The sequence below is a fragment of the Petromyzon marinus genome, chromosome 52 (genome assembly GCF_048934315.1).
Source record: "Petromyzon marinus isolate PM22_M1 ecotype Great Lakes invasive population chromosome 52, UKy_Petmar_22M1.pri1.0, whole genome shotgun sequence".
Classification (NCBI taxonomy): domain Eukaryota; kingdom Metazoa; phylum Chordata; class Hyperoartia; order Petromyzontiformes; family Petromyzontidae; genus Petromyzon; species Petromyzon marinus.
Genome location: NC_133718.1, coordinates 1,511,574 through 1,527,548, shown reverse-complemented (window position 1 = coordinate 1,527,548; position 15,975 = coordinate 1,511,574). Strand labels below are relative to the sequence as shown.

The 15,975-nt window shown below is 49.9% G+C and overlaps 1 protein-coding gene across 2 annotated transcripts in view; it reads right to left on the bottom strand.

Annotated features, from left to right (window-relative positions):
* The window catches only part of KCNN1 (potassium calcium-activated channel subfamily N member 1), a 140,364-nt gene that overhangs the window by 78,586 nt on the left and 45,803 nt on the right, over nt 1-15,975 (bottom strand). For both annotated transcript variants that reach the window (XM_032973829.2, XM_032973830.2), the window contains exon 3: nt 12,249-12,667. In XM_032973829.2, the coding sequence (XP_032829720.1) occupies nt 12,249-12,667 (419 nt within the window). The remainder of the gene's footprint in view (nt 1-12,248; nt 12,668-15,975) is intronic.

The window sequence follows — 15,975 nt, the reverse complement described above, 5'->3', positions numbered from 1 at the left end:
GACACACAACCACAGTGGACATATAACCACAGTGGACACACAACCACAGTAGGTTCACAACCACAGTAGACACACACAGTAGACACACAAGCACAGTAGACGCACAACCACAGTGAACACACAAGCACAGTAGACACACAACCACAGTAGACACACAACCACAGTAGACACACACAATAGACACACAACCACAGTAGACACACAACCACAGTAAACACACACAGTGGACACACACAAGCACAGTAAACACACAACCACAGTAGACACACACAGTGGGCACACACAGTAGACACACACACACAGTAGACACACACCCACAGTAGACACACGACCACAGTAGACACACAACCACAGTGGACACACAACCACAGTAGGTTCACAACCACAGTAGACACACGACCACAGTAGACACACACAGTGGACACACAACCACAGTGAACACACACAGTAGACACACACAGTGGACACAACCACAGTAGACACACAACCACAGTAGACACACAAGCACAGTAGACACACAACCACAGTGAACACACAAGCACAGTAGACACACAGTGGACACACACCCACAGTGGACACACAACCACAGTAGACACACACAGTAGACACACACACAGTAGAAACACACACAGTAGACACACAACCACAGTAGACATACACACAGTAGACACACAACCACAGTAGACACACACACAGTAGACACACAACCACAGTGGACACACACAGTGGACACACACAGAGTAGACACACAACCACAGTAGACACACACATAGTGGACACACACAGTGGACACACAACCACAGTAGACACACAACCACAGTAGACACACACAGTAGACACACAACCACAGTGAACACACACAGTAGACACACAACCACAGTAGACACACACACAGTGGACACACACAGTGGACACACACACACACAGTGGACACACAACCACAGTAGACACACAACCACAGTAGACACACACAGTAGACACACAACCACAGTGAACACACACACAGTAGACACACAACCACAATAGACACACTACCACAGTAGAAACACAACCACAGTGGACACACACACAGTGGACACACAGTGGACACACACAGTGGACACACAGAGTAGACACACACAACCACAGTAGACACACACACAGTAGACACACAACCACAGTAGACACACACACAGTAGACACACAGTAGACAGACACCGTGGACACACACACATAGTGGACACACAGTAGACAGACACCGTGAACACACAGACAGTAGACACACAACCACAGTGGACACACAACCACAGTAGACACACACACAGTGGACACACACACAGTAAACACACCACCACAATGTACAGACCAACAACAACAACCGCCATTCGCCACTAAGTAGCGGTGACGTCACCGCGACGCTTGTGCCAGGCTATGTGCACCTTGAGGCCACGTGAAGTGTCGAACGCCCGCTGGCAGGAGGTCACGGGGCAGACCCAGGTGCTACGGGTCAGCTGACTGAGATGACCGAGATGACTTGCTGATGCACCACCTGTGCCCCCTACTCTGCCAACTTGCTGTGCTTTAACCACCTGGCGCTCCGCTCGTTGTTGTGAGCATCGCTCCTACGCCCTCCGTTGTTGTTGGACGGTGACTGCCTCCGACTGCACAGCAGCGTCTTTCACGAGCCTCCTCCACAGAGGCCGATCTTGACACCGCTCGTACCAGTCATCGGCAAGTTCACTCAGCTCCACATCATCCTGTACCACATCACTCCATCTCTTATCTAGCCCTTGCCGCGCCCGTTTAACCCCCTCTATCTGGCCGAACAAAAGCTGTTTAGGAATGCGGTGACTGGGCATGCGGGCTACATCACTCTAGACCGTGTGCCAGCATCATGACCAACTCGGGCATTGAAGTCACCCAATAAGATGACTCTATCCCGAGGGGCTACTTTAGCTAGCACCTGTGACAGAAGGTCATAGAAGGCATCTAACTCATCGGCCTTGCCTGCATCCCTCCACGGATGTTTGTCTTCAGTGGGGGCAAAAGTAACCACGATCACCACTCCTCGCTTCCGGTTGATGGGAAGGCGAGCCCAAAGTAGCCTGGGGCTTACAGCTTCCCACACCTCACCGCCACGCTCCCACGCCCTCTTCATTCTTTTGTTCAGAAGAAGAGCCACTCACTGTTGTTTGGTAGTCTCCTGCCCCGAGTAGAGGACTGTCCACCCCTCATGGTGGCAGGAGCCAGAGCCGGTCCACCAGACCTCTTGAATGCCACAGAGATGCACGCGGTACCGGTCCAGCTCCCGACAGAGAAGTGGCAGCCTCTCCTCCGCAGTGAGCGTTCAAACATTCCAGGTGGCCATCCGTAGTGGCTTTTTGTTGTTTCTGGAGGAGCCCCGAGGGTAAGGATTCAATCTCCTGGCTCCGCCAAATGGCCAGGAGACGTCAAAGACGCCTGTCCCCCCGGGGCCTCCGGCACTGTGGTGGTCACAAACCCTCACAGCACTGTCTACGACAGCGTTGCCGTCCGGCACCGCGAGGAGGTAGGGGGTTGTTTTTCCACACCACCACCATGGACACACAACCACAGTGGACACACAACCACAGTGGACACACAACCACAGTGGACACACACAGTGGACACACAACCACAGTGGACACACAGTAGACACACAATACAGTGGACACACACTGGACACACACAAACAGTAGACACACACACACAGTGGACACACACACAGTGGACACACACACAGTGGGCACACACACAGTGGACACACACACAGTGGGCACACACACACGCAGTGGACACACACATAGTGGACACACAACCACAGTGGACACACACACATAGTGGACACACATACACACAGTGGGCACACACACACACAGTGGGTACACACACATAGTGGACACACAACCACAATAGACACAAAAAGACAAAGATCCCCCATATAGCCTTAACAGACTGTAGGGGCAAGTGCTGTTAGCGAGCACCTATGAAGGCCAGAACGGTACACGAGGGGGTGTGTGGCCAGCACCACGCCCGACCGCCTTTGTCTCCCTAGTGGCAATGTTTACACACCGCACCAGGTACTCATTTGAGGCTGAGTCGACCTAGGGGAGGCCTGGGACCGGTTCAGATAATCGTCACTGGTGTTGGCCGTGAGCGGGAATCGAACCCGGGTCGCCAGGTTCATAGCGCAGCGCGCTAACCGCTACACTACCGCTCCCCACACAACCACAGTGGGCACACACACATAGTGGACACACACACAGTGGACACACAACTACATTTGACACAGAAACAAAGACGAAGATTCCCCCAGCCCCGCGCCCATACCCTTTGTCGGCTCTGGGGACAGGTGAAGTAGGCTAGCACCTATGAAGGTCGGCACGCGAGCTCTAACTCAAACGAGCTAGCTTAACCACGATAGTTATAACCCTAACAAGCTAGCTAACCTCGCTAGCTCTACCCTAAGTAGCTACCTTACCACGCTAACCCTACCCGGCAAGCTGACGATGCCAACCCTAACTAGTTAGAAACCCACACTAACACCTAACCCAATAGCTAACGACACTAGCCATAACCGGATAGCTAAACGCATTAACCCTTAACTGGCTAGCTAACCACACTGACGCGAATTGAACAGCTAACCACACTAACCCTTAACCAGCTAGCTAACCAAACTAACAATTAACCGGCTAGCTAACCACACTAACCCTTAACCAGCTAGCTAACCACACTAACCCTTAACCAGCTAGCTAACCACACTACCCCTTAACAGGCTAGCTAACCACACTAACACTTAACCGGCTAGGTACCCATACTAACCTTTAAAAGGCTAGCTAACCACACTAACACTTAACTGGCTAAATAACCACACTAACGTGAACCGAATAGCTAACTACACTAACCCTTGACAGGCTAGGTAACAACACTAACCCTTAACCGGCTAGCTAACCACACTAACCCTTAACCAGCTAGCTAACCACACTAACCCTTAACCAGCTAGCTAACCACACTAACCATTAACAGGCTAGCTAACCACACTAACACTTAGCCAGCTAAGTACCCATACTAACCCTTAACAGGCTAGCTAACCACACTAACACTTAACCGGCTAGCTAACCACACTAACCCTTAACCAAATAGTTAACCACATTAACCCTTAACAGGCTAGGTAACAACACTAACCCTGAACTGGCTAGCTAACAACCCTAACCCTTAACCAAAAAGCTAACCACATTAACCTTTAAACGGCTAGCTAACCACACTAACCTTTAACCAGCTAACTAACAACACTAACCTTTAACAGGATAGCAAACCACACTTACCCTTAACCAGTTAGCAAACCCCACTAACCCTTAACAGGCTAGCTAACCACACTAACCTTTAAGCAAATAGCTAACCACATTAACCCTTAACCGGCTAGCTAACCACACTAACCCTTAACAGGCTAGCTAACCACACAAACTCTTAACCAAATAGCTAACCACACTAACCCGTAAACAGCTAGCTAACCAGACTCACCCTTAACAGGCGAGATAACCACACTAACCATTAACAGGCTAGCTAACTTCACTAACCCTTAACTGGCTAGCTAACTACACTCACCCTTAACTGGCTAGCTAACCACACTGACCCTTAACTGGGTAGCTAACCACATTACCCTTAACCAAATAGCTAACCACACTAACCCTTAATCAGCTAGCTAACCACACTAACCCTTAACTGGCTAGCTAACCACACTAACCCTTAACATGCTGGTTAACCATACTAACCAATAACTGGCTACCTAACCACACTAACCCTTAACCAGCTAGCTAACCACAATAACCCTTAACTGGCTAGCTAACCAAACTAACCGTTAACAGGCTACCTAACTAGACTAACCCTTAACCAAATAGCTAACCACATTAACCCTTAACTGGCTAGCTAACCACACTAACCCTTAACAGGCTAGCTAATCATAATAACCATTAACTGGCTAGCTAACTACACTAACCCTTAACTGGCTAGCTAACTAAACTAACCCTTAACTGGCTAGCTAATCACATTACCCTTAACCAAATAGCTAACCACACTAGCCCTTAACCAGCTAGCTAACCACACTAACCCTTAACTCGCAAGCTAACCACACTAACCCTTAACAGGCTAGTTAACCATACTAACCATTAACTGGCTAGATAACCACAGTAACCCTTAACCAGCTAGCTAACCACAATAACCCTTAACTGGCTAGCTAACCAAACTAACCCTTAACAGGCTACCTAACTAGACTAACCCTTAACCAAATAGCTAACCACACTAACCCTTAACTGGCTAGCTAACCACACTAACCCTTAACAGGCTAGCTAACCATACTAACCATTAACTGGCTAGCTAACCACTCTAACCCTTAACCAGATAGCTAACGACACGAACCCTTAACCAGCTACCTAAGAACAGTAACCTTTAACAGGCTAGCTAACCATACTAACCATTAACCAGCTAGCTAACGCCACTAACGATTAACCGGCTTGCTAACCACACTAACCCTTAACAGGCTAGTTAACCACACTAAGCCTAAACTGAATAGTTAACCACACTAACCCTTAATTGTCTTGCTAACCACACTAACCTTTAACCAGCTAGCTAACCACACTAACCCTTAACCGGCTAGCTAACCACACTAACCCTTAACCGGCAAGCTAACCCTACTAACCATTAACAGGTTAGCTAACCACAGTAACCCTTAACCGGCTAGCTAACCACACCAACCCTTAACAGGCTAGCTAACCACACTAGCCATTAACCAGCTAGCTAACCAGACTAACCCTTAACTGGCTTGCTAACCACACTAACCCTTAACCAAATAGCTAACCACACTAACTCTTAACAGGCTAGCTAACCACACTAACCCTTAACCGGCTAGCTTACCACACTAACACTTAACCGGCAAGCTAACCATACTAACCATTAACAGGTTAGCTAAACACACTAACGCTTAACCAGCTAGCTAACCACAATAACGCTTAACTGGCTAGCTAACCAAACTAACCCTTAACAGGCAACCTAACTAGATTAACCCTTAACCAAATATCTAACCACATTAACCCTTAACTGGCTAGCTAACCACACTAACCCTTAACAGGCTAGCTAACTATACTAACCATTAACTGGCTAGCTAACTACACTAACCCTTAACTGGTTAGCTAACCACACTAACCCTTAACTGGCTAGCTAACCACATTACCCTTAACCAAATAGCTACCCACACTAACCCTTAACCAGCTAACTAACCACACTAACCCTTAACTGGCTATCTCACCACACTAACCCTTAACAGGCTAGTTAACCATACTAACCATTAACTGGCTAGGTAATCACATTAAACCTTAACCAGCTAGCTAACCACAATAACCCTTAACTGGCTAGCTAACCAAACTAACCCTTAACAGGCTACCTAACTAGACTAACCCTTAACCAAATAGCTGACCACACTAACCTTTAACTGGCTAGCTAACCACACTAACCCTTAACAGGCTAGCTAACCATGCTAACCATTAACTGCCTAGCTAACCACTCTAACCCTTAACCAGCTAGCTAACGACACGAACCCTTAACCATCTAGCTAAGAACAGTAACCTTTAACAGGCTAGCTAAACATACTAACCATTAACCAGCTAGCTAACCCCACTAACGATAAACCGGCTTGCTAACCACACTAACCCTTAACAGGCTAGTTAACCACACTAACCCTAAACTGAATAATTAACCACACTAACCCTTAACTGGCTTGCTAACCACACTAACCCTTAACCAGCTAGCTAACCACCCTAACCCTTAACAGGCTAGCTAACCACACTAACCGTTAACCGGCAATCTAACCATACTAACCATTAACAGGTTAGCTAACCACACTAACCCTTAACTGAATAGCTAACCACACTAACCCTTAACAGGCTAGCTAACCACACTAACCACTAACCAGCTAGCTAACCACACTAACCCTTAACCAAATAGCTAACCACACTAACTATTAACAGGCTAGCTAACCACAATAACCCTTAACCGGCCAGCTTACCAGACTAACACTTAACCGCAAGCTAACCATACTAACCATTAACAGGTTAGCTAACCACACTAACCCGTATCTGAATAGATAACGACACTAACCCTTAACTCTCTTGCTAACCACACTTACCCTTATCTGAATAGATAACGACACTAAACCTTAACAGGCTAGCTAATCACACTAACCCTTACCCGGCGAGCTAACCACACTAACACTTAATTGAATAGTTAACCACATTAACCCTTAAATGGCTAGTTAACCACACTAACCCTTAACTCAATAGCTAACCACACTAACTCTTAACCGGCTAGCTAACCACTAAGCCTTACCCAAATAGCTAACCACATTAACCCTTAACAGGCTAGCTAACAACACTAACCTTTTACCTGCTAGCTAACCAAACTTACCCTTAACCGGCTATCTAACCCCACTAACCCTTAACAGGCTAGTTATGGGATATTGTGGTTAGAATAGCTAACCACACTACCCCTTAACTGAATACCTAACCACACTCACCCTTAACTGAATAGCTAACCTCACTAACCCTAAACTGAATAGCTAAAAACACTAACCCTTTACTGAATAGCTAACCACACTAAGCCTTAACTGAATAGCTAACCACATTAACCCTTAACTGGCTAGCTAACCACACTAACCCTTAACTCAATACCTATCCACACTAACCCTTAACCGGCTAGCTAACCACACTAACCCTTAATTGAAAAGCTAACCACACTAACCCTTAACTGAATAGCTAACCACACTAACCCTTAACTGAATAGCTAACCACACTAACCCTTAACTGAATAGCTAACCACACTAACCCTTAACTGAATAGCTAACCACACTAACCCTTAACTGAATAGCTAACCACACTAACCCTTAACCGGCGAGCTAACCACACTAACCCTTAACTGATTAGCTAACCACACTAACCCTTAACTGAATAGCTTACCACACTAACCCTTAACTGAATAGCTAACCACACTAACCCTTAACTGAATAGCTAACTACATAAATCCTTAACTGGATAGCTAACCACACTAACCCTTAACTAAATAGCTAACCACACTAACCCTTAACCGGCTAGTTAACCACACTAACCCTTAACTGAATAGCTAACCACACTAACCCTTAACTGAATAACTAACCACACTAACTCTTAACTGAAGAGCTAACCACACTATCCCTTAACTGAATAGCTAACCACACTAACCCTTAACTGAATAGCTAACCACACTAACCCTGAACTCAATAGCTAACCACACTAACCCTTAACCGGCTATAAAACCACACTAACCCTTAACTGAATAGCTAACCACACTAACCCTTAACTGAATAGCTAACCGCACTAACCCTTAACTGAATAGCTAACCACACTAACCATTAAATGAATAGCTAACCACACTAACCCTTAACTGAATAGCTAACCAAATTAACCCTTAACTGGCTAGCTAACCACACTAACCCTTAACTGAATAGCTAACCACATTAACCCTTAACTGGCTAGCGAACCACACTAACCCTTAACTGAATAGCTAACCACATTAACCCTTAACTGGCTAGCTAACCACACTAACCCTAAACCCAGGAGTCGGCAACCTGCGGCTCTTGAAGGAGTCGCTTTCGTGACGTTATTAAAATGCACTGCGGACTCTGTAAACATTTGAGGTTGTTGTTTTTTCTTTAAACCGAATTCCAAAATAATGACTCTTCCTGTTACATTGGTTGCCGACTCCCCCCCACCCACCCAGCTGTGTCCCCTATGCGGTGCAAGGTGAGGCATCTGCCCGTGCGGGGTAGTGGTGGTGGTCGCGGCGATGATTGCGACCCAGTGTGTCACCCCAACGCAATCACACGACTTGAAGCAACCAAGCCCAACCAACCAACCGCCTATACCGTGTCATCTCACAGCGCCCCCCCCACCACACCCTGCCCCCGTTTCACAATCCACTGTTGGATGAAGACCTCCCCTGTGCCGTCATGGTCAATTGGAGGGGGATGGTTGTTTGACCATACTTCCCCACGATGGTCGGCGTGAGTTTGCTGAAACGGGCAACGCCCACCCCCCGTTCCCCCCCTCCTCCCCCGAGGGACCGACCGGTTCAGGGTTCAAACGTGGGCGAGCCACTGCTGTTAGCCCAGGCACGAGACTCGCATTCAGGTCACCAGCCACCACCACAATCGTTACCCAACTTTTTGGTCTGCGTGCAGGAATAATTCACGATTTTGACTTGCGCTAAATCAGCTCAAGCCTCCCGCGAAATCTCGTGACCTCTGCGTGCCCACCAGCCGCCACTCTGCAGGCCAGGGAGCACAACACGCAAACTACAAAGGCAAAGATCCTCCGAATAGTCTCAAGAGACTGTTGGGGCAATTTCTGTTAGCTAGTAACACCTACGAAGGCCGGCACGGCACACGAGGTGGGTGGCCAACACATACAAAGACAAAGATCCCCCGTGTAGCCTTAACAGAGTGTTGGGGCAAGTGCTGTTAGCGGGTAGCATCACGCCCGGCCGCCTTTGTCTCCCCTCTCCACGCACCGGCCACTGTGAAAACAGACGCCGCTCCGTGCATTAGTGACGTCGCCCCTTCCTTCACTCCGCATCCCCGTCTCTCCGTTACTTTGCCGTCCTCTTTCTCGTATTCCCCATTTCTGGCCCCTCCTCTCCCTTTTTCCCATCGCATCCTTTGCCGGCTCTTACCAACCCATTGCCGTGGCGTTGAGCCACGGGTTTACAAAAACAAGTTGCAGGTCAATAAAGCCGACAGTGGCATTTGTCACGCGACTCGGGTGGCCAGCTAGCTAGCGGAGCAGCCACGATGTACATACTGTATATGTTGGGAGTTCTTTCGCACCGTACGTAGCCAACCGCGCCAATCGGAGGTGCGGGCAGAGGGCGGAGGACAACGAGCTAAAACACAAAGAGCACTTCTAAAGAGCCGATGAGTCAATTTCGATTTTTTTTTTTAAGTGCAGAGCTCCCAGTGACTTCCTTAATGTCGGAAGGAAGAGCGTTTCAGATGGGGACCATGTGGCATACAACATGTGGCATGCAACATACGACATGCAACATACGACATGCGGTCAATTGTTTGGTGATGCTGCTTTGGCAGCGGTGCACACGCACGCACAAATAATGAAACTCGACGCTTGATGCAGGGGAAAAAATGGGCCCGTAAATGTCACTGCTCGACCACAGCTGTTAATGATATGATGCATGAATGTTGAACTTATTTCGCACCGTGCATAGCCAACCGTTGCTCATCGGAGGTGCGGTGGGGGGGGTAGGACAACAAACTAAAACACAGAAAGCAGCTCTAAAGAGATACGTTTGTAAATAAAGATATATAAAATTGCATAGCTCTCAGTGGCTCATTCTAGATTTGAAGTTTTCGTGACTGCAAGGATCCGTACTCTTTGGTTCTTTCGGTAAAGTCACGTAGGTGAAAAAAAATAGAAATAAATAAATCACGACGTTTCGATTGCAACGCAAGCAATCACCATCAGGTGTGACAACCACAACAAGCACATTTTTACTGAAGTGGGAACAGCAAGGGAATTTTTTTTTACTGAAGTGGCTTCCTAATGTCAGAGGGAAGGGCGTTCCACGTGGCGTTCGTTGGTCTCACACCGGTGAGACGAGGCCACAGAGAAGGCTGGCCCCTGGTGCAGGCAAATCACTTTCAAGGACAATGAGCGACATTATTGACAGAGCTTGTGTGTTTGCATGTAACACGACAATCGTGATGTGTGATTAACGCAGACTCTATGACGCCTTGAAATGACGGGGTGTGCGTCTATTTGGCGTTTGAACATCTTAACACAACGGTTTGACACGCATTGGGGCATTGGCGCCCATTATCATACATCAGAGGTTTGTGGGTGAGATCGCGTAGATCTAAATGTGTCGTCAAACCCGCCACCACCAAACACAGCCAATTATCAAGGTCTGTCACGTATACACAACGTGCCAATTCGTTACTGGTTCAGCACACCGGTGTGTTGGAGAGTAAACCTACAACATTTTCAATTCGGTAATTGCAACCAGCAAAACATCGTACTTGACTAGTGCCACGTGCCACGTGTCACAGTGCCACACACCACACGCCACGTGCCACGGTGCCACAGACCACGTGCCACAGTACCACACGACACGTGCCACAGCGACACACGCCACGTGCCACGGCGCCACAGACCACGTGCCACAGCGACACACGCCACGTGCCACGGCGCCACAGACCACGTGCCACAGCGACACACGCCACGTGCCACGGTGCCAAAGTGCCACGCGCCACAGGGCCAAGACGGCGCGCGACTGGGCGACTGCTCAGGCGCCACGCGTCACTCTCGCCGCCCCGCCCCCAACACCACGTGATTGGGAAACGTCACAGTTGCCAAGATCACAGTACGACCAATCTCGGTGCCATTCACAACTCCCCCCAGGAATATCTCGCTGGAGTCTCAAAACGACTGCACCCCACGCTCATCCCAGGCCCCGGGTTACGAAGAAGAGGTGGGTGGAGGGTGTGGACGAGAAAAGGACGAGGCAAGGGGGTCCCATCCATAATGAAGGGGGAGTTTAGATTGGGTGACTATAAATGTGTCGATAAACCCGCCACTAGCCGCACCTCCGATTAACACGGCTGGCTAAGTATGGCGCAAGGGAAGTTCAACTTACATACCCACCACACGCTCACCACGACCATAGCCTTACTCACCCCTCTCTCTCTCACTCACTCACCCATCTCTCTCTCACTCACTCACCCCTCTCTCTCTCTCACCCCTCACTCACTCACTCACCCCTCTCTCTCTCTCACTCACTCACCCCTCTCTCACTCACCCACCTCTCTCTCTCACTCACTCAAACCTCTCTCACTCACCCCTCACTCACTCACTCACCCCTCTCTCTCTCTCACTCCGGACCACAGCCTCACTCACCTAACTCACTCACTCACTCACCCCTCACTCACTCACTTACCCCTCTCTCTCTCACCTCTCTCTCACTCACCCACCGCTCTCACCCCTCTCACCCCTCTCTCACTCACCCACTGCGGACTACAACCTCACTCACCCCCTCACCCCCACGCCCCTCGCTCACCCACCCAGCCCGCACACCACCACCCCCCTCCACCCCAACTCGCGTCCACCTCACCTCTTGCACTCACCACCGCCCACCCCCCACCGTGACCACGGCCTCACCTCTCGCACGCGCGCACCGTCCACGCGGCGATGATCCACAGCGAGATGCTGAATACGAGCAGCACGGTGCCGGGGCAGATGGTCATGAGCGTCTTCATGACGAAGCGCGTGTTGAAGTTGATCTTGTTGAGGGCGCCGATGCTGCGTGACGACGCGTCCGTGAACAGCTTGCTGTGGAGCAGCATGACGCGCGCGATCAGGTAGAGCCGCAGGAACATGGGGATGGAGAGGACGATGTCGACGTCGGCCTCCACCTGCGAGGCGTCGTGCGTGAAGGCGAGCCGGGCCCGCCACGTGAACGTGTAGTGGCCCGGCACGGGGTGCACAGCGCAGATCGACAGCTCGAGAGCGATGAAGAAGATGCGCTCGCACGTCATGGCGATGCGCCAGTCGTCCGCGCCGTTGTCCACCATGAAGAGCTGCGTGCGGGGGAAGGGGCGGGTGGGGGGGGGGTGGAGTCGGGGGGGGTTGGTGGGTCAGGGGAGGACGGGCACCCGCGAAGGTTGGGGTCAGCCTCGACTCTGCTGATGAGAATGTGATTGTTGAAACCGTGTTGGACACGTGGCTAACCTGACTCTGCTGATGAGACTGTGATTGTTGAAACCGTGTTGGACACGTGGCTAACCTGACTCTGCTGATGAGACTGTGATTGTTGAAACCGTGTTGGACTAGTGGCTAACCTGACTCTGCTGATGAGACTGTGATTGTTGAAACCGTGTTGGACCAGTGGCTAACCTGACTGCTGATGAGACTGTAAATGTTGAAACCGTGTTGGACTAGTGGCTAACCTGACTCTGCTGATGAGAATGTGATTGTTGAAACCGTGTTGGACACGTGGCTAACCTGACTCTGCTGATGAGACTGTGATTGTTGAACCCGTGTTGGACACGTGGCTAACCTGACTCTGCTGATGAGACTGTGATTGTTGAAACCGTGTTGGACCAGTGGCTAACCTGACTCTGCTGATGAGACTGTGATTGTTGAATCCAATGCTGCTGGGAAATAAACTCACTCCCAGAAGGCCATTGGGTTTATGCAATGTAAAAGAAAAACGTGACTTCCTGTGGAGACACAAATATGGGAAGCAGCTGCATTGCCATTGTATTAATTGGCCGAAAACACCTCCATATTCTATTGTTCTTTCCGTAAAGTCACGTAGAGAGATATGAATGCCTGCAGTCACGAACATTTTAAAGTCAAAACACCTTCATATATAGATGACTGCAGATCGTGGTGCCATCACTGCCTGGCTGATGCTGCTGCCTTCCCACTCGTTTGGGGTTCCTCCTCCTGGCAACTCCGAGTCGTCCCCTCTCTCTCTGAGTCGTCCTTTCTCTCTCTCTGAGTCGTCCTCTCTCTCTCTGTATGGTCTCCAACTACGAAGTGACCCACTCCCTCTCTGCCCCTCCGAGTCGTCTCCTCCCTCTCTCCGAGTCGTCCTCTCCCTCTCTCTGAGTCGTCCCCTCCCTCTCTCTCCCTCTCTCCGAGTCGTCCTCTCCCTCTCTCCCCCTCCGAGTCGTCCCCTCCCTCTCTCCGAGTCGTCCTCTCCCTCTCTCTGAGTCGTCCTCTTCCTCTCTCTCCCTCTCTCCGAGTCGTCCTCTCCCTCTCTCCCCCTCTGAGTCGTCCCCTCCCTCTCTCTCTCAGTCGTCCCCTCCCTCTCTCCGAGTCGTCCTCTCCCTCTCTCTCCCTCTCCCTCTCTCCGAATCGTCCTCTCCCTCTCTCCCCCTCTGAGTCGTCCCCCCTCTCTCTCCGAGTCGTCCTCTCCTCTCCCCCTCTGAGTCGTCCTCTACCTCTCTCCGAGTCGTCCCCTCCCTCTCTCCGAGTCGTCCTCTATCGGCGGCACTCACTGCGGTCGCGTCGATACAGTCACACCTTCAAGTAAAAATAATTACGAATAAAAACAAATTATTAATATTACAATGTATTTGTTTACTTTGTGTCTTGCTATTGTTAAAAAATTTTGGTCCTACGTTTGCTTTGTAATTTTTTTTTATAATATTCTAATAATTATTTATAATAATTATTAACTGTATTATTAATTTGCTCACTTTGTACGCTGTATCTCTTTTCATTTCATTTTGTTGCGTCCAACATTTGCTCCGTTGAAAATTTGTAAAAACATCTAAAAAAAATAAAGCGTTCAAACGAATTTGTATCATCTTTTTTTTTTTAAACTTCGCGCAAATCTTTCGCGGTGTTCGCGAGTCTGCTGCATCCTTCCGTCTCGTCGCCTTGAATCACTCGCCCACAACAACAACAACAACATTGATAATGATAATACACAGACGGGCCCCAGTGAACGCAACGGGCTTCTTTTAATTAGCGAGCGTGCTCCTCGTTTAATGGCCGTGGATCAATCACGCGGCAGCGCGCCGATCAATAGGCGCGCGGGATAAAAATAGCGCAGTGTCACGGTTACAAGGGGACCCCATCCACCTCTCCTCCCCCTCTCCTCCCTCCTCTCCTCCCTCCTCTCCTTCCCCTCTCCTTCCTCTCTCCTCCCTCTCCTCCCCCTCTCCTTCCCCTCCCCCCCTTCCCCTCTCCCCCACTTCTCCCCCTTCTCCTACACCGCCTCCTCCGCCTCCCGTTCTCCTCACCTCCATCTCCCCTGCTCCCCCCCCCTCCACCCGTCCAATTAATCTACCCCCCACCACCACATTCACCCTGCCCCCCCCCCATTACTAAATTAATAAATGACCCAGGCCGCGCGTAGTATGTACTGTATGTTGAACTTCTTTCGCACCGTACGTAGCCAAACGTAATATGGTACGAAGGGTGGGTGACTGTAACAGGTTCACGGTGAAGTCTCACAAAGTGAGGATGTGTGGACTCCTTGCGCAGCCCGAGACGCGATAACGCCACACACACACACCCTGAGCAGCCGGTAGGAAATCACAATGAGACTTGTGAATAATGACAGCGTCGACTTTTAGTGTGGCGCTGCTGTACTGTGTTCACTTCCTCTGGGAAAGAGAGAAAGGACGACGACTCAGAGAGAGAGAGAGAGGACGACTCAGAGAGAGAGAGGACGACTCAGAGAGAGAGGACGACTCAGAGAGAGAGAGGACGACTCAGAGAGAGAGAGGGCGACTTAGAGAGAGAGAGAAAGAGAGGACGACTCAGAGAGAGAGGACGACTCAGAGAGAGAGAGAGAGGACGACTCAGAGAGAGAGGGCGACTTAGAGAGAGAGAAAGAGAGGACGACTCAGAGAGAGAGAGAGGACGACTCAGAGAGAGAGAGGACGACTTAGAGAGAGAGGACGACTCAGAGAGAGAGGACGACTTAGAGAGAGGACGACTCAGAGAGAGAGGACGACTCAGAGAGAGAGGACGACTTAGAGAGAGAGAGGACGACTTAGAGAGAGAGGACAACTCACCAAAAAAAGGGAACGACGCAGAGAGAGAGAGAGAGGGCGGACGACTCGGAGATAGGACGACTTAGAGGGAGGGGATGACTTAGAGAGAGAGAGGGACGACTCAGAGGCGCCAGTAGGAGGAGGAACCACAGACGAGGAGTGGAACGGCAGCAGCAGCAGCAGCAGCCACAAGGCTGCGAGGAACCGGAGCTACCAACAATTGTCCAAGCTTTGCGGTCCTCTATGTATAAAGGTGTTTCCGGCCAATTAATGAGCGTTCATGCGTATTGGAGGAACCCGGAGCATCCGGAGACAACCTACGCGTGCGAGGGGGAAACACTCTATCCCGTACAGCGGGAACAGGTGGAATC